The 21,595-nt window shown below is 43.5% G+C and overlaps 2 protein-coding genes across 4 annotated transcripts; both read right to left on the bottom strand.

The window, feature by feature from the left end:
- Positions 1-3,878: 3,878 nt before the first annotated feature.
- LOC113027204 (gamma-aminobutyric acid receptor-associated protein-like 2) lies at positions 3,879-9,072 on the bottom strand. The gene is made up of 4 exons (XM_026176830.1): positions 8,813-9,072; positions 6,145-6,200; positions 5,886-6,058; positions 3,879-4,377 (listed from the first exon to the last, which is right to left on the bottom strand). The coding sequence occupies exons 1-4, from the start codon at positions 8,844-8,846 to the stop codon at positions 4,287-4,289; spliced, it is 354 nt and encodes a 117-aa protein (XP_026032615.1). The 5' UTR covers positions 8,847-9,072; the 3' UTR covers positions 3,879-4,286.
- A 1,326-nt stretch (positions 9,073-10,398) lies between these two features.
- nqo1 (NAD(P)H dehydrogenase, quinone 1) lies at positions 10,399-20,853 on the bottom strand. Of its 3 annotated transcripts, none has more exons than XM_026176813.1 (9): positions 20,562-20,853; positions 19,079-19,197; positions 18,031-18,855; positions 17,887-17,954; positions 16,517-16,684; positions 15,267-15,397; positions 13,381-13,494; positions 12,999-13,100; positions 10,399-10,816 (listed from the first exon to the last, which is right to left on the bottom strand). In XM_026176813.1, exons 3-9 carry the CDS (start codon positions 18,045-18,047, stop codon positions 10,457-10,459), a joined length of 960 nt encoding a protein of 319 aa, XP_026032598.1. In that variant the 5' UTR covers positions 18,048-18,855; positions 19,079-19,197; positions 20,562-20,853; the 3' UTR covers positions 10,399-10,456. The 3 variants fall into 3 exon arrangements, with proteins under 3 accessions (XP_026032598.1, XP_026032606.1, XP_026032588.1); XM_026176821.1 differs by having other exon boundaries at positions 18,031-18,845; XM_026176803.1 differs by lacking the exon at positions 18,031-18,855.
- Between the last annotated feature and the right edge of the window lie 742 nt (positions 20,854-21,595).

Raw genomic sequence — 21,595 nt, 5'->3', positions numbered from 1 at the left:
TGGTTTTAACATCATTTAAAAAAAGAAATCCTCTGTAAGGGGTTTCTCTGAATCCTGTCAGAAAGGAGAAGAAGTGGAACCAAAGGGGAACCGTGACTTCTTAGAACACACTGAGCCATGAACGTGGCCGTCGGATATAAAGGGAGCAGCGAGCAGCTCAGAGCACATCAGCCCTGCACATTCAAACAGAAGAACATCTGTCTGTGTCGGGAACCATGAAGACTCTGCTGGCTCTCACAGTCCTGACGCTCATCTGCTTCCTGAAGCACAGCTCTGCCAGTGAGTACCGCTGACCTCTGACCTCTGAGCGCCGTGAGTGTGAGCTGCACTTGTATTAACTCTGTGTGTGTGTCCACAGTGCCAGTCGCTATGGAAATGGTGATAAACGGTGTCGAATGCTGCGAGGCCGTCACTAATAAAATCCACATACCAGTGACAAAGGTGAAGCATGTGATGAAGAGCAGCGGCTGCAGTCGTGATGCAATCATGTGAGTACATGAAAGTCAGGTTACAGGTGTTGCAGGTCTCTGTGCAGATGCAGAACTGTAGAGTGCGGCTAACCTGCATTAATATCTTTGATGTTTTAGTTCATTTAGGAGGCATCGAATTTGGAGGAGTTGCAATTAAAGAGGATTTTAGAACATTTTGACTTTGAGATTTTTATTTTGCCTCTAGTCTTCTGATTGAGACAGTTGTAGTATGTTATTGTGAAGTAGGCTTACACAAGTGCAGTTAGAACTGGGAGGCTCTTATTATGAAAAACCAGCGTGCACTCTCTTTTGGCTCCATGTTTGGGCTCCACCAGTCTGAAACTCAGTAAATTTGATCGTCTTCTGTGTGTTCATCATCGACTGGTAAAACTAAGTACTGAGAAAAATGAAACTGGCTGCTGTGTGACTTATTTTTCAGCTTCTTTCCATCAGTGGCCCTGTTTGCGATGTTGTGACGTGTGCATTGACACTACGTGTCATGTGTTTCTTACAGCGTCACTACTCGGAAGAAGAAGTTCTGCCTTGATCCTGAATGGAAACATGCGCAGATGCATCTGGAAGAATTCAAGAAAAGATCAGCGCCCACCACTCTGGAACCTGAAACCACTAAAGAAATGAAGACAAACGTCTCGTCCACCACTCTGAAGCCCACAACCATCTGAGTCTGGAATCCCAGAAATGATCAAAGAAGCTATTTGTTGCTCTCATGTGTTTTGAACTGTTGCAGAACTTTGATCATTAATGATGATCACACAGAAATGTTTCTAGTTTAAAACCTTTAAAGTTTTTCTTTTTGGATGTTTTTTATGAGAGAAACCAAGTACTGTGACTGAAAGTTTCAAATGTCTGTTCGTCATTGCTCCACCTTTCACAATAAAAGCTTTATTTTTGTACGCTTTAAAGCCCACTGAGTCCTTGTCTGAGCTTGTTGGTGTTACCGCGACTGCTTTATTTAGAGCAGCTGTGAGTCATGAAGACATGCACCCATGTTATAATAATGTTATGTTATGACAAACATCACCTTCATAAAGACCCAAAGCTGGAATAAACCAGTGTTTGCTGTATACTTTTGGGACCTTTGCGTCTTCGCCGTCAGCAGCCGCATCTTCTAACATTTATTTTTAATTATAAAAGATGGATTTTATTATTATTTCACCGTTTTTACACATTATTTGTCAAAGTAAAAGATTTGATTTGTCGTTCTAGAGTTTTAACTCAAAGCTGTCGACGCGAGTGATGAAAACAAAGACGAGCAGCGGTGCTTCAGCGGCTCAGAGATCAGATGTTATTTAGAGAAAGAGGAACTGTGGTTTGTTTACACCCGAGTATCCTTAAAATTCAGAGAAAGAACGCAGACATTACAGGAGGAAGTGAAACCAGAAGAATAAACACAGAAACACAGTTTTACACAGATTGATCATGAATTAGTTTTAGGTAGTTAAATAAAAGTGTTTTATATCTTTCTGTTGTAGATTTTGTGTGTATTTCACATTTTTTGGAAACGATTGCAAAATGTCTTAAATCAGACCTTCCCAAAGGGGGGGGGGGGCGCCCCCTAGGAGGGGCGCAGAGCCATGGCAGGGGGGGGGCGCGGTATGAAAAGGAAAAAAACTAAACGCTTGGACACTGCGAGCACAGGCGCCCACAGACACGCAAAGCAGGAGATGAAGCATCGCTGAATATGTTTCCAAACCAACTTCATTCTAAGCCAAAGACGAGAAAATATGGTGACGCAAATCTTCCCTTTGGCTTCACCTGCACAAGTGCCGAGGTAGGTCTCCCTGCAGGGTTGGTTTCCCCTGTGTCGGGAGCAGCGCTGGGCTGTGTAAATCACGGACAAACAGGATCCCACAGCTGTTTATGTTTTTAAACCCATTTTGCACAGAGAAGCATTTTTTGAAAAATGTATTGATGCAATGTTGAATATTATTACACAGGAAACAACTACACCTAAAATAATGACACCGTGACGCCTCTGCCTTTCTAAATGGAGGGACAGTGACTGCATGTAAACCTGCAGACAGTCAGATTAACACTAGTTTGTCTCCATCTGCGATTCATCTCATGTAAACAATAACGTGGCCACAGCGTGACGTGAAAAAGGCACATATATACCTTTGACGTTGCATGAAGAACTCTGTATTCCTCGTCCACACATAAACGCAAAAAGGAGTTAAAAAAAATCTCCGTTTTCGGTGATTCGCCGTTTACGTGGACGAAACAGCTGCGTGTTCACAAATACCCGTGTAGGTGTGGACGCAGCGTGAAAGAGTTAGAAGTTTATTTTATTACTGCCTGTGATTTATTGCAGATTACTTGTATTTGCTTAATTGTTTACTAAATGTTTGAGCTGTGAAATAAACCGCAATGGAGCAAAATATGGGCGCGTGTGGTTGGAGGATGTGTTTGTGCGCGAACATTTTTCTTGTAAAACAAAGGAGCAAAAACAAGTTTGGGAACCGCTGCCTTAAAGTGACATTAAAGAGTTAAAATCTCTGTGAAAAGGTAAAATAATAAATAATAAATGTAGTGAGTGAAGAGGAGTCGCTGAGTTCATTTTCAAACTTTGCTTTCGTAGAAGTCAGTAACCACATTCTCACAACCTCACTCAGATATCGAGTGTCTGGTTCCTGATTCGAGCTGCTAATACCAAGTATGAGAACTCAGCACGCAGACGCGCTTCCACGAACTTTCATGTGTCCCTGGTCGGTTTTACCCAGAAATCACTGCGGCAACTTCATCCCACCGAAGAGCTCGTTGCACTTTGTGCAGCGTAAAATGTCACGATTAGAAACTCTAAACAGGAAGTGAAAACTACTAAATGAATGAATGTTTTGCAATAAAGTGACTGAAAGTATCAAAGGTTAAAATCACAACACAAGTCATAAATGACACCAAACAAAAAGAAACGAGACTTCCTCCTAAAGCGTATACAATCAGATTTCACTAAAACCAAGGAGCAAAGGGTCAAAGTTCAGTGAATCATCACGCCTCAAACAACACGTTTGAAAAGAGATTATTTTGAGCGACGTCAGGATCATCCTCAGTGCTGTGAGAGGTTTTCTGGATATTTGTTCCACGTGCACGCTCCAGACCATCAAACAAATCTTAATATTAGTTAAAGATAACCTGAGTAAATACAAAATACACTTTTAATTGATCATTTCATTCATTCAGGGAAACAAAAGCTATGTGAAATGACACCACTCTGTGCAGGTGATTCTCTGCAGCAACATTTGTAACAATGTTGTAGTTTTTCTTTGTTTTTTGTCGCTGTTGTGTCATCTGTTAACACCTCGACTGGAGGCGACACTCATGGGGATCTTTTGTGCTGAAGAGTCACATGACCCCATTTGCATCAAATAACACACAGTTTGAAGAAATGAGGAAGGTGCCCGGGATTTATTTTTGGCTTTTTATTGGTTAGGTCATCCAGCTACCTTACCGTCAAATAATTCATTTTTTTAAATATCATCTTCAAAGAAGAAAGCACAACTGAAAGCAAAAATCATTCACTCGTCACTTTTAAAAGGTGGAAACAATCAATAATAATAGTAAATCAAGGTTCCTACTAAAACACTCAAATCACAACATCAAACAAAGAGTAACTGAAATGTGACACACTGGATCTGTAAAGAGGAGGTGAGACATGAGCCGGGACAAGCACGCCGGAGTCTCCTGATGCGCATCCGTGTCTGTTCCAGTCTCTGAATTTCCCTCGCTGTCTCCCAGGGGCCAAGTGAGGGCTGTGATTGGATGTGGGTGGGTGTCAGGAGAGGCAGCTTTTATTTTCCTCTAAAAGCCAAAGGTGTTCTCCCCGCTGTAGGCCACGTATAAAAAGCCGTCCTCATCCTTCTCCTTCTCGTAGAGCTGCCCCATCGTGATGCTGAAACATGGAGGGAGACGCAACGTCGTCACTGAACACCAAATAAGAAAACAATCCACCGCAGAAAAGACACCGACAAATCCGCCCGGTTAGCATTTTTTCATAAATAACAACAGAAATCTGTGAACATTTGGAGGAGTAAATGGCCTGTATTTGTATAGCGCTTTACTCGTCCCTAAGGACCTCAAAGCGTTTTACACATCCAGTCATCCACACATTCACACACAGGTGATGGCAGCTACATTGTAGCCACAGCCACACTGACAGAGGCGAGGCTGCCGGACACTGGCGCCACCGGGCCCTCTGACCACCACCAGTAGGCAACAGGTGAAGTGTCTCGCCCAAGGACACAACGACCGAGACTGTCCGAGCCGGGGCTCGAACCAGCAACCTTTTGATTACAAGGCAAACTCCCAACTCTTGAGCCACGATCGCCCAAGTGACGCACACTAGCACATAAAGAGCGGCCGACAGCCTGTAAACAACAGTAGACTTGTGATAGCAAGCAAGCGAATAATGAAGAAAACAGATTTTTAGACGGGAAACTGTGAGAGAGAGAGAGAGAGAGAGAGCTGTGCATGAAGTGTGATTTTATCCTGGTGGAAGCAAAACAGCGAAAGTCAGAGTGAGTTCATGACGATGTTTATGTGAAGCGTAGTTTGGATCTTCTTTTGCTGCTGGTTCAGTCAATATTGTTTGGAGAGAGATCAAACCTGCAGCTTCAGAATCATCTGCACAAAGACATAAACACAAAGCGCGGAGCCGCCGAAACATCAGAATCAGCGAGCTGTCGGCTTTCAGCCCCGACCGTGTCCGCGCCGGCGGGTGAGAAAGGCGACATCTCACTGATCCTGATGTGTCGGCGGCTCCGCGCTTTGTGTTTATGTCTCTGTGCAGAATCCGTGTTCCTGCTCTCATTTACTGTTTCAGCTGTTTGGTGGTTGTTGAAATTTTGTGAGGTTTAACCTGAGATTCTGGCGTTTCGGGCAAAATAAATTAATATTAAAAAATCAATTCAGGATTTCAATGAATCGATATCACGTTATCCAAGCTAGAATCGATTTTAATCTATATATCGATAATCAAAACCCAGCCCTAGTGGAAACTGACCCACTAACACTGAAATACTGAGACGTGCAGCATTCTGAATGCTGAGAGACAAAACTGAATGAATACAGTATTAAATGAATGACGGGAAGATTTACAGTTTTCATCTGTTGTGTTTTGCAGTAGAGTAAATATCTTCCTGTCAGGCCTTCTTTTATCATTCGTCCTCCAAAACCCGAGCAGATTCATGGAAAATTAAAGATATCATAGATATGATGTCTTTTATCTAAAGACCTTTGAAACTGAAACGGTTAATGGTGGCAGCCACCAGTATTCGCTTACAATCAAACATTCAACCCTCACTTGACCTGAAGTTACAGAGCGAGGTCATTTCAGATCTCATTATTTTACTTTATAATATAAAAATCAGACAACGAGGTCCTCTGAAAGGCTGAGCTCACCTGGACTGAGGCACCGTCTTATCCACAAACAGGAAGATGGCCTTCTCCGAGGGCAGCTGGATGCGTTTCCTGATGATCCACATGAACTGGGCCACTGTGATGTCAGAGGGGACCAGGTACTTCCTCTTGTCGATGTCCACTATCTGTGATCCCGACACTTTCTCCACGATCACCTGAACGCAACGACACACACATTTCATCATCAGCGAACTGGCCGACTTGCAGAAGCAGCCGCCCACGCGTCGTCGCGCTCACTCACCGGGACGCGGTCAGGGTACTTGTTGCGGATTTTGGCTGACTCTATGCATCGATGTTCTGCAGGAGACAAAGACACACGCGGGTTAGTCTGACGGGTGTTTCTCGGCACCTCGCGCTGTTTCCAAGTGAAATTTAAAAAAAAAAAAAGGCTAATGAAAGTTAACCAAAATGAAACTATAAAGAAAATTATTATTATTATTTTAACAATAATGAAACAAGAAACTGACTCTGAGTTCTCACTTGATTAAACCACAGAAACAAACATGATTAAAAAGACAGAAAACTACAATAACGATCAAACAGATGCAAATTATAAGCAACAAATAACAAAAAACAGACATTACAAAGAGCTGCTATTCATTGCAATCGAATGTTCAACTTAATTCAACAGCTTTGCATGATTCACAGTTCAAAATAAGCCTTCTTTATCTCATACAGAGCCTTGTTTCATATGAACATCCACCAGGAGCAGTGGATATATGACAGGGTTTAACAAATGCAGATTTAAGTCCACTTCAATCAGTGAAAAAAGGTTTTCAGTAACTTTCTAAATGCAAAGGCAAGCTTTGGCTCCCTGCAGCGCCCCCTGTGGTGTGGAGGCTAGCTTCAGCAGTTTGTTTACATGTACCAAATATTATCAGCCTTCTTAAATGATCAATAAAAGCTACTTTTCAAAAAGCAGCTGACTTCTTCAGTTTAAGTCTTTAGGTCCCTGGTGGTTATGTGAGGAGTTCTTCAGAGAGGTTTGTTTAGAAAAAACCTTCCTCAGACAGCTCTCAGCACCTCCTGCTGCTGATTATGTACAGAGATCGATATCTGACGGTGGAGTTGTTGTCAGTTAACACCACCTCTGGCCGCCCGAACACCTTCGATCCGCTCACTCAAAAGAAGAACGTGCAGGCACTGAATCTTTAATAAAACATCACCATGTTGCCTCTATGATATCACGCCGCATGCATTCCTGCAAGTATTTATTCTGGCAAATATTTGCACAACAATCACTCTCGTTTCTAACAGTTCACCAGCTCCTTTTCCTTCAGATCATTCGTTTTCACTATGTCACATGAATTTAAGATGAATGAGCACAAATGGACAAAAATCCTTATCGCGGTTTGTAGTCAGCCGGCTGAAACAGCGCTCGGCATGAGGCCGCAGGAACCACATCTTATCTTTCACAGGAAGCACTGGGGTTGCCCTGAGCTCCTGTTCAGGTTTCACAGTTGGCTGCCATAGACATGCTAATTGCTGCAGTTGCTTCTAGTTTGCATGGAAGATACTGAATTATCTGCAATCAGAATCAGAATACTTTATTGATCCCTGGGGGAAATTATTTTTTGTTACAGTGCTCCATTTTAAACCAACCAACAACAAACCCTCGCTAACTACTTCCTGAACTGTAGTGAAACACAAAGTGCAACACAACCCAGAAATTCACCTTCCCTGTAAAGGTTTCGACTTTTGTGTTTTGCATTTTTACAGCTAGAAATTAGCGAGCATTTGCAGAAATGTCCGCATCTTCCTTCCAAACAGCGACTGGGGCGACGTGTAGCGACCTAAGCCATCGCAGGAAGGTCCATACAGGTAGCACCGTGTACCGTAAACCTCCAACCAGTCCCCTCACTGATCTAGGACCGTGTGACTCTGTGGGGCCTTGTTCACGCCACCCTACAGCATCACAATGGCAAAATGGTGGACAGGTTAATGGTCATGTGACTACAAACCCTGAATAGTGCTAGCTTGAAAGAAAGAACCATAAATACTTTCTTAAGCTTTTATTATAACAACATTTAATAAATGACACAAAAAAGTTACCACTGATTTTTTTTACCTAAATCAACAGGGGGGGGGGGGGGGGGCCTTCACCAACATGTGCTTGTCTTTCTTAACGGAGACAACATTTGTGCTATTTTAAATCCTACAAATAATATTTCATGGTAAGTTTCAACCACTGGTGGAAGTCAGCTTACACAATATTTATTACAATTGCGTAATTATAGAATAATACAATATTTTTATGTGAAATTAATGGATATAAAACTATTTTACAGTAACACAATCACAGGGAAGGTGCTCCTGCACTCCTCCTGTACTTCACTAAGTGAGTTTTCCTGATTACCTTGATTTACTTTACTGTACTTCAGCTGTAACTGAGCACACTTTAAATGATCCCTCAGCACATTTACATGTCTAAACAGATGTTTCCAGCTGTGTTGCATGCGGCTGGCCCGCAGTGTAGAGCTGTTTGGTCATCCAGCTGCTGATGAACTGCGAGCAGAGGCGAGGCCCGACTAGCTACTTGCTGAGCCAGTATACACGATTAGCCTGAAACTGGGTCGTCGTGTTAACAACAAAGACACGATGGTTTGTCCGCTTCCACGAGCCCAGTACACGGCTTTAACACTACGGGTTTAAAAGTTAACGTTAACAGGAGCGGACATCAACATTTACACCTGTATGTCCCCGTTAATGGATCGCTGGCTCCTCTATGGACAAAAGCCTGGAGGACAGGCCCGGCTCCCCGCAGGGCCCGTTTACCAGCGACACCTTAGAAACTTTAAAGCCCACATTAACTCCCATACGGAAGAATAAACAGCTAGACTTTTATAACATAATAATAACAACTCATAACTATTTTTCCTCACTAATCAGAACGTCGCCTCCATTCTCACCCAAAGAGTGGTCTTCTTTGAACATCCATTTCATGTTTGCCGTTTCCGGGCTCCTCTCGTCGGGTGCAGCGGGCTGTAAACGCGACTCACGGTTAAATTTGGGGCTCAGCAATCTTCCCGCTCGCTGTCCTCTCAGTTTTAACCACAAACGAACACACGGCTCGGCACCTCCCAGCGCTCCAGCTACACAACAACAACAACAACAACAACAACAACAGCAACAATCCTCTTCTTCACGATCAGCCTGCTGAGCCCCGCCCAGCCCGTGACGTCACCAAGGCCCCTACCATTCCGCCATGTAAAGGGGGGAGAAAGACGGAAACATCGACTCTTTCTCTCTGTAAACGTATTAATAACGAACAAGCAATGGCGAAATGCATCATAACTAGGCTAATAACCACATAAGACCTAAGTAAGATTAAATGTTTCCATTTCACTGTATGCATAAGCCGATATTAACATTTCACATGGTAGTTTATGCACTGTTCCCCCCGTAGTGATGCGCAGTCATACGTATTTCTCCTCGCTACAACGTAAACACAACCAGCATTACAGCATTGTCCCCACAGACATGCGCAGTTTGAATCCCCTAAATGCAACCATTACTTTCGTTAACAAATGCTGAGTATTAAGAATGTTTTATGATGTCGTGGCAGGGCTAAGACTTCTACAATAATTAATTGATATTAAGATAAAATGAATAAATATCTATCTTCCTGTTTTGCTTTGAAAGGAGAGATCCAGAGCACAGCCTCCAACTACAAACCCATGGCCTTGGTAATTCTGCTTCTGGAGGTGTTGCAATCAGAAACGTGTCATTGCTTTTTTTCCTCTCTTCTCATTTTATTCGAGTAACATAGAACTAATCTGTCCTGAACCTTACATAACAGGGGGGTCCAACTCATTTTACATCATGGACATACAGAAAAAGCTCTGGTAGCTTTTTGCCAAGACTGTCCTGAATTTTGGACTAACTAAAAGTTAGTCTTTATTTTCTTAAAGAAGAAAATAATAATTTAAATTTATTTTTAAAAAAAATTGTTCTGTTTTTCTATCTGTTACTGGCTGTGGCAAGGTCTTTGTCAGTAAAATAATTTGTAAAAAACTGAAAATACAAATAAAAGCTCAATAACTTATGCCCTGGGTATGGCGTCTTTTCTATACCCATTCAGCCCACGGACTTTATGTTTGACATTCCTGTTTTACAAAATAAATAAAAACCAAAGGCATGAATACTTCTGGGATTTTTAAAAACCTTTCCAAAAGCTGACTCACTAAAACAATATATTTAAAAAGCTGGCATTAAGTAATTCAGTTGTATAAAAGCAGGTGGGTGCAACTTAAAATGTTACGTTTAATGAAATCTGGTGAAATAAACTTTATTTGATTAGGATACATTCACTTTACATCAAGCATAATTTCTTTGATGTTTTTTTGGAATACATAAAACTTTTATTTCATACATTTCAGTTACACTTTCATCAAATGTATTGCTTCATGTTTATGACGACAGAATTTGTTTTAGAGTAAAAGCTTTTCTTTGTTCAGATATTCTAAAAAGAGAAATGCTCCAGCACCAAAGTAAGTGCTTTAATACAAAGTTTTATTCAAACTTCAGTAAACGTGTCTAAAACCACGCGTGAATTACACTGTACGAATGGAGCCACACGCCTTCTTCCCGTTGCCTCGTTCGTCTTCCGCTGTGGCCACTCTGGTCTGGTTATCGGGCGGCAGCGGCTTCCCCAGGTGGTGTCCTGTGGAGATGCCGAGAGGCTGCGTCGCTAGTTCCTCCTTCACTTCCGGCCGAAGTAAGAATCCTCCCTGAAAGCTGAGGTCAAAGAGCTCACAGCGGGCAAAGGTCAAAGGATTTTCTGCAAGTAGTCCTTTGAGTCGAGTCCGCCACCCCTCGAGCATCGCGGCTCGTGCAGCTGGGGGACTGTGAGCCGGACTCCAGAAAATCTGAGGAGCCAGAACCTGAAATCCACAGAAGTGCAGAATCCCATTCTGGAAGAAACAAGAGCAGACAGAAGGGAGGAAGATGATTCCACAAGCATTCATCTTTGGGTTTGTTATGTGTTATTTGTGTAGCTTTCCGTCTTATGCCCTTCTTTATCAACTTTAATTGTGTTAGGGTTTTGTCTCTGTGCTCAGTCATTTCCTGTTTTATTTTGGTAGCTCTTTATTTCCTTGATTATTTTCACCTGTTTCTTGTTACCTAGCTGTTTTCACTCCAATCATTAACCGTCAGCTGTTGGCTTCCCAGACTTATCTGATGTTTGTTCTCATTCACTTCATGGATTTTCTGTTTTCTGGGTTCCTGCTTTGAGTCAGTTTTGTTTATATGTTTACCTTCAGCTTCTGTTATTTGATAAAAAGAGAGAAACAAAAGTCCCAAAAGAACTTTGAACTGCTGGTGGTACAGTGGGGCAAAAAAGTATTTAGTCAGCCACCGATTGTGCAAGTTCCCCCACTTAAAATGATGACAGAGGTCAGTAATTTGCACCAGAGGTACACTTCAACTGTGAGAGACAGAATGTGAAAAAAAAAAAATCCATGAATCCACATGGTAGGATTTGTAAAGAATTTATTGGTAAATCAGGGTGGAAAATAAGTATTTGGTCAATAACAAAAATACAACTCAATACTTTGTAACATAACCTTTGTTGGCAATAACAGAGGTCAAACGTTTACTATAGGTCTTTACCAGGTTTGCACACACAGTAGCTGGTATTTTGGCCCATTCCTCCATGCAGATCTTCTCGAGAGCAGTGATGTTTTGGGGCTGTCGCCGAGCAACACGGACTTTCAACTCCCGCCACAGATTTTCTATGGGGTTGAGGTCTGGAGACTGGCTAGGCCACTCCAGGACTTTCAAATGCTTCTTACGGAGCCACTCCTTTGTTGCCCGGGCGGTGTGTTTTGGATCATCGTCATGTTGGAAGACCCAGCCTCGTTTCATCTTCAAAGTTCTCACTGATGGAAGGAGGTTTTGGCTCAAAATCTCACGATACATGGCCCCATTCATTCTGTCCTTAACACGGATCAGTCGTCCTGTCCCCTTGGCAGAAAAACAGCCCCATAGCATGATGTTTCCACCCCCATGCTTCACAGTAGGTATGGTGTTCTTGGGATGCAACTCAGTATTCTTCTTCCTCCAAACACGACGAGTTGAGTTTATACCAAAAAGTTCTACTTTGGTTTCATCTGACCACATGACATTCTCCCAATCCTCTGCTGTATCATCCATGTGCTCTCTGGCAAACTTCAGACGGGCCTGGACATGCACTGGCTTCAGCAGCGGAACACGTCTGGCACTGCGGGATTTGATTCCCTGCCGTTGTAGTGTGTTACTGATGGTGACCTTTGTTACTTTGGTCCCAGCTCTCTGCAGGTCATTCACCAGGTCCCCCCGTGTGGTTCTGGGATCTTTGCTCACCGTTCTCATGATCATTTTGACCCCACGGGATGAGATCTTGCGTGGAGCCCCAGATCGAGGGAGATTATCAGTGGTGAATGGGCCAACGGATGAGGACAAAGTCAGCTTTGAAACACTGGAGGAGCTTCAGTGGTTTATCACAGTTTTATCAGCCGAGACACTGAATCACATTTGTGCCTTTGTTTGTGCTGCAGCTTGTTAGGATCAGAATAAGATAATCCTCTGGGATAAAATATGGGCCTTCACTACGATAACCATACACATTGAAAAAAATGAGCTTTGAGGGCCAGGCCCGTCTCCCTGATGCTGTACCACATCCATGTGTGACTGAGAGGCTCCAGTGGATTTGATAAAATTGTGACATTTAATAACTCAGGAATGAAAACAACATCTGTCTCCAACAGGAACATCACAGCTATGATCGATTCCCATTAATCTGCCTCCAACAGGTTTCTGTATGTGAGATTAGGATTACAGTGGATCCTCTGAGTTTTTGTTACTCTTCTGCTGTTTGAAGTTTTGAATTCTTTTGTTTGATTTGTTGCAGCATCACTGAGTCTTTGATTTTCCTCCTAAGAACTTTCTGTTTTGTGTGTTCTGGTTCACGATGTTGCCTTAATGTTTTGACTTCTCATCTTACTGGATCTTACTGCATAGTTGTGCATGCCGATTAATTATATAATTTACTATGCTTGTAGTAAGTTGTGAATTCTTGGTCTTTGTTTTGAGTTTATTTCTCGGGTGTCTCACCTGCAGAGGCCACAGGGTGACGTTGATGTCCCCGTTGATGCCGTCAGGCTGAAACATCGTCGGAGCTGCTCCGGTCGTGAACGACAACATGGCTTTTTTATCCTTAGAGGAAATATAACATACAGTTGGATAACCAGACCAAAACACGTCCACAAAGAAAAGCTCTTTATTTTATCAACATCAAGTTTTCCAATAATTTTCAAACATATGTACAGAAATTCCTTTCTTGTCTTTTGCTTTTCATCTCTGAAACATGAGCGCATCACCTGACTGTCCCACTTAAATGTAGGTTAAATCGATAAATCCAGACTGATATTAATGGAGTTGGTTGTGTTATTTGTTGCATCCTTCTAATGATTTGGTGTTCTCTGCTGGAACGTACCTTGAATATCCCGTTATCGTACATCTTTTCCAGGGAGAAAGCGAAGCCCTGTGACAGCACTCTGTCTATCCAGCCCTTCATGACGGCGGGAAAACTGAACCAGTACAAAGGAAACTACAGAAGGAAAAAATAATGTTGTTATTAATACCATTCAGAGTTTTATTATTCTCAGTCATTTTCTAGTTCAACACTCTTTTACATCAAGCATTTCCAAAGACGCAAACATGCCTGTACTAAAAGCTGCAGTTCCCCTAATGTCCAGCAGAGGCAGAAGTGAGTCAGTCCCCATAGACTTCCAAACTTTACAACAGAAACAAACATGTTTACAGCCTGGTAGCTGGTCTCTGTACATGGAAGAATGTTTCTATAACCAGTGTTGGGAAGGTTACTTTTAAAATGTATTCCACTACAGATTACAGAATACATGCCCCAAAATGTATTTTGTAACGTATTCTGAATACTTTGGATTACTTTGTGGTGGAGGTAAGCATGGACGACACAGAGCTCTCAGTTCTCACTCCTTCTTTATTCCTCTCCAAAATCAACTGAACACATCGCGCCACAAAACACAGCAACACACTTCCTCAACACTGGGTGTGAGTGGAGCCCTCTAGTGGTCCACCATAACTTAATATATTATCAAGCAGTTTACAACTACATGAATGTGATTTATTACTATTACTGAAGGTCCGCGGCACTGAACCGTAGTAAAGGGACCTCTGGCTAATACGTCGGGTTCATGTCGGGCTCGTAGCCGAAAACTAACTTTACTTTGTTGTGTGGGTCAAGTTTGCTAGCGAGACACAGAGAGAGGCGTTGAAAGGCTGCTGCAACAAAACTTATTGTTTCGGAGGAAAACACGAACACAGTGTACAGTCGAGTCTTAATAGCTTACTTACAACTGGGCTCGTCAGGCTCTCTTCTTGGCTGCAGTGGTTATTATTATATTTACATGCTTCCAGCTCCCGTTTCTGCTCCGTGACAGCTCATACTTTTCATTTTTCTCCCTCCTCGCTCACAGACACATCACGGGTATGGCAGTCCATTCTCCCTGCAGCACGGACTACACTGCCCATGATGCTGCATTCTTTAGAGCCTGTAGCATTCTGCCTGTTAGCTTAGCACAACAACAACAACAAGGCCTCTCTCACCCAGGAAACACACAGTGGCAGAGAGAGCGTCACCCTGTAACCATGGCAACCGTAACGCTGCTGCCTGGAACAACAACATAGCTGTCAAACAAAACCCAAACAGTCCTGACCCGCGACAGTGTGAAACAGGAAAATACCGCCGTGTAATCCCTTTATTTCAACAAGGTAAATGTATTCTGAATACCGAATAATTGTTCTGTTGGAGCCTTATGGAGTATTTTCAATGACCTCATGTGACCAAAAATATGGCTGCTGTGAGGTCACTGTACTAACAGACCGTCCGAGAAGGCGGAGCTCCAGGTTTGGAGAATTTTATTTGCAATAGAGATACGACAGCTACTGAGGAAGATGAATTTTATCACCCTGAAAATCTAAATCCTATTTAAATCTAAATTTATTTCTAAAACCACTTTACTTCATGTTGCTCAGATGGTGGTTTTATTAGTCTGTGTTCTGCTTCACTTTAAATATTCTGACCTTTCATGAATCCGCCTCAGGAATAATCTTTCAGAAGAACAACAACATTCCCGATGAGCAGGGCGATTTAAGGAGCTTGTTGAATTTAGAACACAGAAGCTGAACATTACAAACCATTAAAAATGGAACCGATCTCTGTATTCTCAGGATAATCCAGGATGTGGGCTCACTTGTGTTTGTGGGCACGATGGAGAGGTTACTCATCATGAAATGGGAAGTTGTGACACTCAATAACTGCAGCTTTTAGTGACCTCTGACCTGGAAGATGATGAGCTCGGCCTCTGTTACTTTGCGCTGCTCAGCTACGATGTCTTCGCTGAGACGGCCCTCCATCCCGGCGTGCAGGGTCTCTTCTCCGTACTGGAAATGCTCAGAGTTCCTCACATCACCTGAACACAACACGCTCAGTCAGAATCTCACTGGGAGGTTTTATCGGTTCACTTTAATTGGGTGTTTTCAACCCAGAGGCACCCTTTCTATATAAAACAAACCTTTGACTTAAGCTGAGAGTTATTTCACTGATACCCATCAAAGGCCATAATTTATTAACAAGTGTGATGCTTGTGAGGGGAGATAGTCCAGTGTGCAAAAAACTGATCAGCAGCATTTTTTAAAAACTTTCTGTAGAAACTATAACAAAAGCTGTAGCGGCTGGAAAAAGGCAAATCTCACATAGTCCCTGAAACATCCCTTCAGGTCAGCATCTAAGGTCTGAGTGCAAAGCTGAGGCAGCAGAGCTGTTTGTTGGGTAGCTTCAAAGTGTTTGATGAGGTGATGAAGGCAAGGTTAGCAAGAGTCACGTGGCATGCCTTCATCCATCAGTCCAATCATTAAAAGTTCTGATGATAGTTCAGGGCGCACAGGAGCTGTTTTTCACCGGGAGACGTGTCTTAAAGTTTCAGCTTCCTCTTTGGTGTCCACTGCACACAGAAGTTGTGTCACCATGTGGAGCTGAGGGGCATTTCAGCTCAGAGCATGCCCCGTCTGAGCACTACAGCATTAAAGAGCAGACTACAGCAGACAAAGAAATGATTAGCCTGCGAATCAGACCAAGGTATGTTTCATTCACTTTAAATATTTACACAGATTTGAAGGTGAGGATTTAAAGGTGAGGTGATGGACCACAAACTGAGAGACACACAGAGAGCAGCATTAAAGCTCGAGTTGGTGTTTTGCCAGGATTTGCTGACAATGAGAAAGATGAAGCTCGGCTCAAAACGTGCCCAAAGACACAAAACAACAAAGAATAAATATGTCAGATGAATGCAGACGAAGCACAAAAAAGGCCAAAAACTGACTGACAGATGCAACGTGAGCTCAGAGAGACACGCCTGCAGTCATCTCTGTCTCGCAGCATCTGAAGTCATAAAGTTTAAATGTACAAATATGATGAGCTCCTGCACTCTGCTCTGATTTAAAAATAAAACGATGAAAAAAACTGTAAAGCACTGATGATGAAACAAGCAATAATGTGTGTGTGTGTGTGTTCCCCGTGTGGGGGGGGTCACCGATGATGTCATCCCGCGTGGCACTGGCTTTGAAGTTCATGGCGTACAGGTCAGACACGACGACCTCGTATCCCTGCAGCTTCAGCTCCTGCAGCGCCACGTCTCGAGCCGCCGCGTTGAACGAAGCCGGACTCTGGTGGGCGTAAACGATCAGAGCTATCTTCTGAGCTGACACACACACACACACACACACACACACAGACACAGACACACACAGACACACACACACACACAGACACACAGACACACAGACACACACACACAGACACAGACACACACACACACACACACACAGACACACAGACACACACAGACACACAGAGACACACACACACACACACACACAGACAGACACACACACAGACACACACACACACAGACACACAGAGACACACACACACAGACACACAGAGACACACACACACACACACAGACACACACACACACAGACACACAGAGACACACACACACACAGACACACAGAGACACACACACACACACACACACACAGACACACACACACAGACACACACACACACAGACACACAGAGACACACACACAGACACACACACACACACACACACACACACACACACACACACACACACACAGCTGTTAAACCTTGAAATCAAGTTTGATGACTTTCTTTGTCGTGTTGCTCAAAATATGAAAACTGGAACAAACTAGTGAAAAAAATGAAAAGAGTTCAAATTTAAATCTGGATGTTTATCAGAAACATTTCCTCTTTAACAGTAAACACAGACGTACAGCTCGTCCGACACAATCGAGCTTTAAATAGTGTTTCTAAATACAAAAGACAGGAAGCAGAAAATCCTGTAAATAACCTTCAGAAGGTGAAACTAGAAACGTTAAAGTCACAGCAGGCTGACCGCAGGATTTCACAGTGCTTTCTGTTATTATAAATTCCTCCTGGTCCATCTGGATGTAAGAACAAAAACACATTCCTTTGTTTTGTTTTTAGCTTATTTTTTTATTTCATGCACAGCTTCAGAAGTTCGAGAGAATAAAAAAGAAACAGGAAGCCTCCAGTTTAGTTTTTCCTTCCACTTTAACCAATAAGCAAATGTGAGAACACCCAGTGTGGGGTGTATTAATTCATTACGCTATTTTACATTCCTGCAGTGATCCATTATCCAAACCTGAAAATCTTTCTTACTTTGAGGTCACTGTTTTTACAGTTCTGAGAGCAAACTTTATGAAAAAAATTACAAATACTTGGAAATATAAAGAAAGACATAAACCTGAGGTTTGTTTGGGAGCTGTGTGGATGCACACGGTCTGCCCACAGGACGCTCAGCAGTTTATAGATTTGTTTCTCAGATTTTTACCAATGAGCGCAGACACTTACCCATGCTGCGTCTGCTGGACCCGTCGGCACAGGAGACCGGCTTCGCGGAGCTTCTTATAGGCCCACGGCTTTGTTAGCGTGACAAACAGGGTTAGATCAGATGTCAGGATAGAACAAACCTGTCTGAGAGTCATAACAGCATACCGTGGGGGGCGGGGCATGTTGTCAGAGTGCAGGGCCGGTTCAGCGGGGTGAACGGACTCTCATGACTGACAGCAGAGTGGACTTTCACATAGTTCACGGATGATTACAAAATCACATAATGGAGACATGATTAAGAATATGAGGCCTTTTTTATTTTGATTTTGATCTCACTCAGTCCACAGGACTAATCTTTAATCAGCCAGCCAAGCAAAAAATAAAACGACAAAAAAAAAGATTAAGTGGAAGCAAAAAATTATAATGATAAAGTCCAAAAACAGACTGGACATGAAAACAGCCAACGCCAGCCAGGAAACCACAGGAACACCAAGAACAGGAAGACCTCACACAAAGAAAAAGGAAAAGGAAACCTGCAGCGAGCAGCAACGCGACACAGCGTGACAGGAGCAGGCGGGAAATCAGCTGATACTGAGGGACAACAGTGAGGCTTTCTTACTCAGCTAACATCATGCTCGTAAGCTGTCAGTACGAACCACGGCAGTGAGAAACAGGTTCTAATAGCATTATTATCCCTTTGATCTAAAAGGGCAAAGGTCAGAGGTCAAAGTCTGATCAGGATCCACTGAAAGCTTTTCCACCTATCATGTTTACAGACACTCAAACGCTACAAAAACCATAATGTCCTTGGCTGAGGTGAGTGGGAATCAACGAAGAAACCCAAAAACCATCGAGATTCACTGCTTAAAGGTGCAGTAGGCACCAAGTTTAAGTCACTTCCATCAGACAGGCACCGGGACCAGGACCGGGACCGGGACCAGGACCAGGACCAGGACCGGGACCAGAATGAGGACCGAGACCTGTAAACAGCTTTGTAAAGTGAGACATGTTTAGAGGCAATCCCAAGAAAACATCTTTCACCCCTGAGGTTGTGTGCTGCAGCTAAACTTAGAGACGGTCAGTTTATCTGTGTGTGTGTGTGTGTGTGTGTGTGTGTGCGTGTGTGTTTATCTGTGTGTGTGTGTGTGTGTGTGTGTGTGTATGTCATGGTACAAGAGAGTGTCTTGAAGCTTCTATCAGACGCTGGTCATACCTGGAAAGCTCATCTGTAACCATCGTTCTCCTCCTGGACTCCCTTGGAACTCTGGATTGGATCTCCTGCTACTCCCACTGCTCTCACCTTGCCCGGACACTCGAGCGTGAATCTGAGTCCTGATTGGATAAGGCACAGACAGGAAGGAAAAAGTGATGATTATTAGTACAAATGGAAGAAGGTGATGGACTTGGATAAGTTTAGCTTCTTCCTACTCCTTTTTGAATATGTTACCATATTAATTATGACTATTCTGTTCTCCTTATGTTTTACTTTGATTTTTTTTTTCATTTTCTTTCTGTATTTTTTTTTAAAGAAAAGAAAGGCGTACAATTCCAGCTCCAAATAAATTCAAGATGTATGCGAGTTGTGTTTCTGTAAAATATTCGGCGTGTCTACATTAACCCGTCTTTTCCATATCTATCAGATGTGACCTTTATCTGAATGATCCTGAGGTGGATTCCCGACACGCTACTCGCACGCTACAGTTCAGGCTCAGCAGGCTGCACTATCATAGGAATGCTGCCTGCACACCTGTGTCACCTGCTGTTCACCTGATTAGACCTTCAGATAAGAGTGTGCTTTACATGCTGATGTGCAAACTGTGAATGCAGCTCTTCCAGGAATGAAGCGCAGCAGCGCTGCATGCCTTTCAAACACACAACCAGATGGTGCAGTCTGCTCTTCTGCACCAGTGAAACATCACAGTTTGATCCAGTGTGAACAGCAGCCAGTTGTTCAGCTGGTGCTGAACTTGTTCTCTGGGTTAAAAACATCACCGCTGCTGCTGCTGGATCTCTGAGCACCTCAATGCTTCTGGACTCAAACCTGTAACTCCATCTCATTCACACGGAGTGAGCTCTGGGGCTATGAGGTACACGCTGAAGTGCCAAAACCTGCAGTTCCTCTAACGTCCAGCAGAGGCTTCAGCAGTGACTCCCCCTTCATAGGAACCCTACAGGGCGGGGGGTTTAGATTCACCAGTGTGGGTCAGCTGAAGGGAAATGGCAGTTCTGGTGAAAGTTGAGACGATGAAAGTGTATTCACGCCGTGTCTGTGCTACCTCTGTCAGCCGTGACCTCGAACCGAGCCGGGGCCTTTCAGTGTAAGTTTTGCATGTTCTCCCTGCGCCTGCAGGTTTCCCTCCACAGTCTAAAGACTCACGCGTTAGTTTGATTCTATGCTGGCCATGTGACCTGCTGTATGAGCGTGCGGTCAGAGCGCCACATGCAGTTCAAAGTGCTCCCATTGGTCAGTAAGAGGTCATAAGATTAGAAATGCAGCTGAGCTGTGGATGTTTCTCTGATGAGGCAGAGAAGACCGTGTGTAACTGTGCTAATGTTGTTTTAATAAAATATATTTACATTCATAATAACATACATGTTATTATGTCCTGTGTGTCTAATCGAACACAGGACAAACTCCGCACAGTAAAAAAGTCTGAAGGACTTTCATGCACTTATTTTAGTCCCTGGTGTCTCACCTGAGTTCCACCCACGGTTAATCAGCAGAAGGTTCTTGAGGCCAGCGCTGTCCTCCACTCTCCACCAGTTTGTCAGCTACGTTCTGGTGGTAACTAGGTCTTCATGTACCTTGTTTTTGTGATTTAGTCCTTGTGTTTAATCTTGTTTCCCTGTTCCTTCGTTAGTGGTCACATCTCCAGACCCATCCACTGCTGAAGCTTCTATCGGACGCTGGTCATACCTGGAAAGATGGGGTGGAGCCACCACAGGAACCCACACTGTGCATCACTGCAGTGTTCGTGTGTTCAGCTGCTGATGCAGAAAATGTAGAATTGCTTTAATATTTGAATCCAGGGGCGGGTCCAAACTTTTAGGGGGGCTCAGTTTCCAATCATACTGTCACGCGTGCCTTGTAATTAATATTAATGATTCAACTGGAAAACGTCACAATGTTACGTTCCAAAGCCACCTAATGTGTTGGATGACCTACTGTAGTGTCTAAGAATAATTCAGAGGGAATAATCAGAGATTTCAATCTAATCCACCGTTTTAGGGCGGAGCCTGTAGTTATCGAACCCGAGGCAAAAACTCAGCCCCCGAGGCCTGGAGTTCGACACCTGTGTGCTGGAGGGTGTAGGGAGCCACAGCCCTGTCCCCCAGGGCATGAAGCATGCATGGAGGAGATCCAGGCCCAAGGAGTGCGAGAGCCCAAGGAGGACCACCGGAGGGGCATCTGTGCCACCCACCTGGGAAGCTGAGGAGAGCCCCAGACGAGGAGTCAGCCAGCAGCCACGGAGCAGAAGCCAGACGGGGCTGCAGTGGCGTGCCCGTGGGCTCCGCCAGCTGTGCCAGAGTGTTATTGTAACATGTTATTGTTAATACTATTAATGGTTGTTTTTAGGGGTGCTCTGATGGAACTAGTCTATGTTTGAATCTCGCTCCGCTCCTCAGACCTCAGAGTCCGAAGAGACACTCAAATATTTAGAAAAATCACAGGGCTTTGCTGACAGTGGTGAACAAACACATGGAATCAATTATTCAGGGGGAGGGGCAT

Source organism: Astatotilapia calliptera, chromosome 1 (genome assembly GCF_900246225.1).
Source record: "Astatotilapia calliptera chromosome 1, fAstCal1.2, whole genome shotgun sequence".
Taxonomy (NCBI): Eukaryota; Metazoa; Chordata; class Actinopteri; order Cichliformes; family Cichlidae; genus Astatotilapia; species Astatotilapia calliptera.
This window is presented reverse-complemented; position numbering and strand designations above follow the sequence as displayed.

Coding starts and splice junctions, on each gene's coding strand:
- LOC113027204 (XM_026176830.1), bottom strand. CDS start 8,846: ATGAAATGGATGTTCAAAGAAGACCACTCTTTGG. Junction 6,201..8,812: donor CAAAGAAGACCACTCTTTGG/GTGAGAATGGAG, acceptor TGTCTCCTGCAG/AACATCGATGCATAGAGTCA. Junction 4,378..5,885: donor AAGACGGTGCCTCAGTCCAG/GTGAGCTCAGCC, acceptor TCCATGTTTCAG/CATCACGATGGGGCAGCTCT.
- nqo1 (XM_026176803.1), bottom strand. CDS start 19,101: ATGGTTACAGATGAGCTTTCCAG. Junction 17,955..19,078: donor GTTACAGATGAGCTTTCCAG/GTATGACCAGCG, acceptor ACGCTAACAAAG/CCGTGGGCCTATAAGAAGCT. Junction 10,817..12,998: donor TCACCCTGTGGCCTCTGCAG/GTGAGACACCCG, acceptor TGTTTCTTCCAG/AATGGGATTCTGCACTTCTG.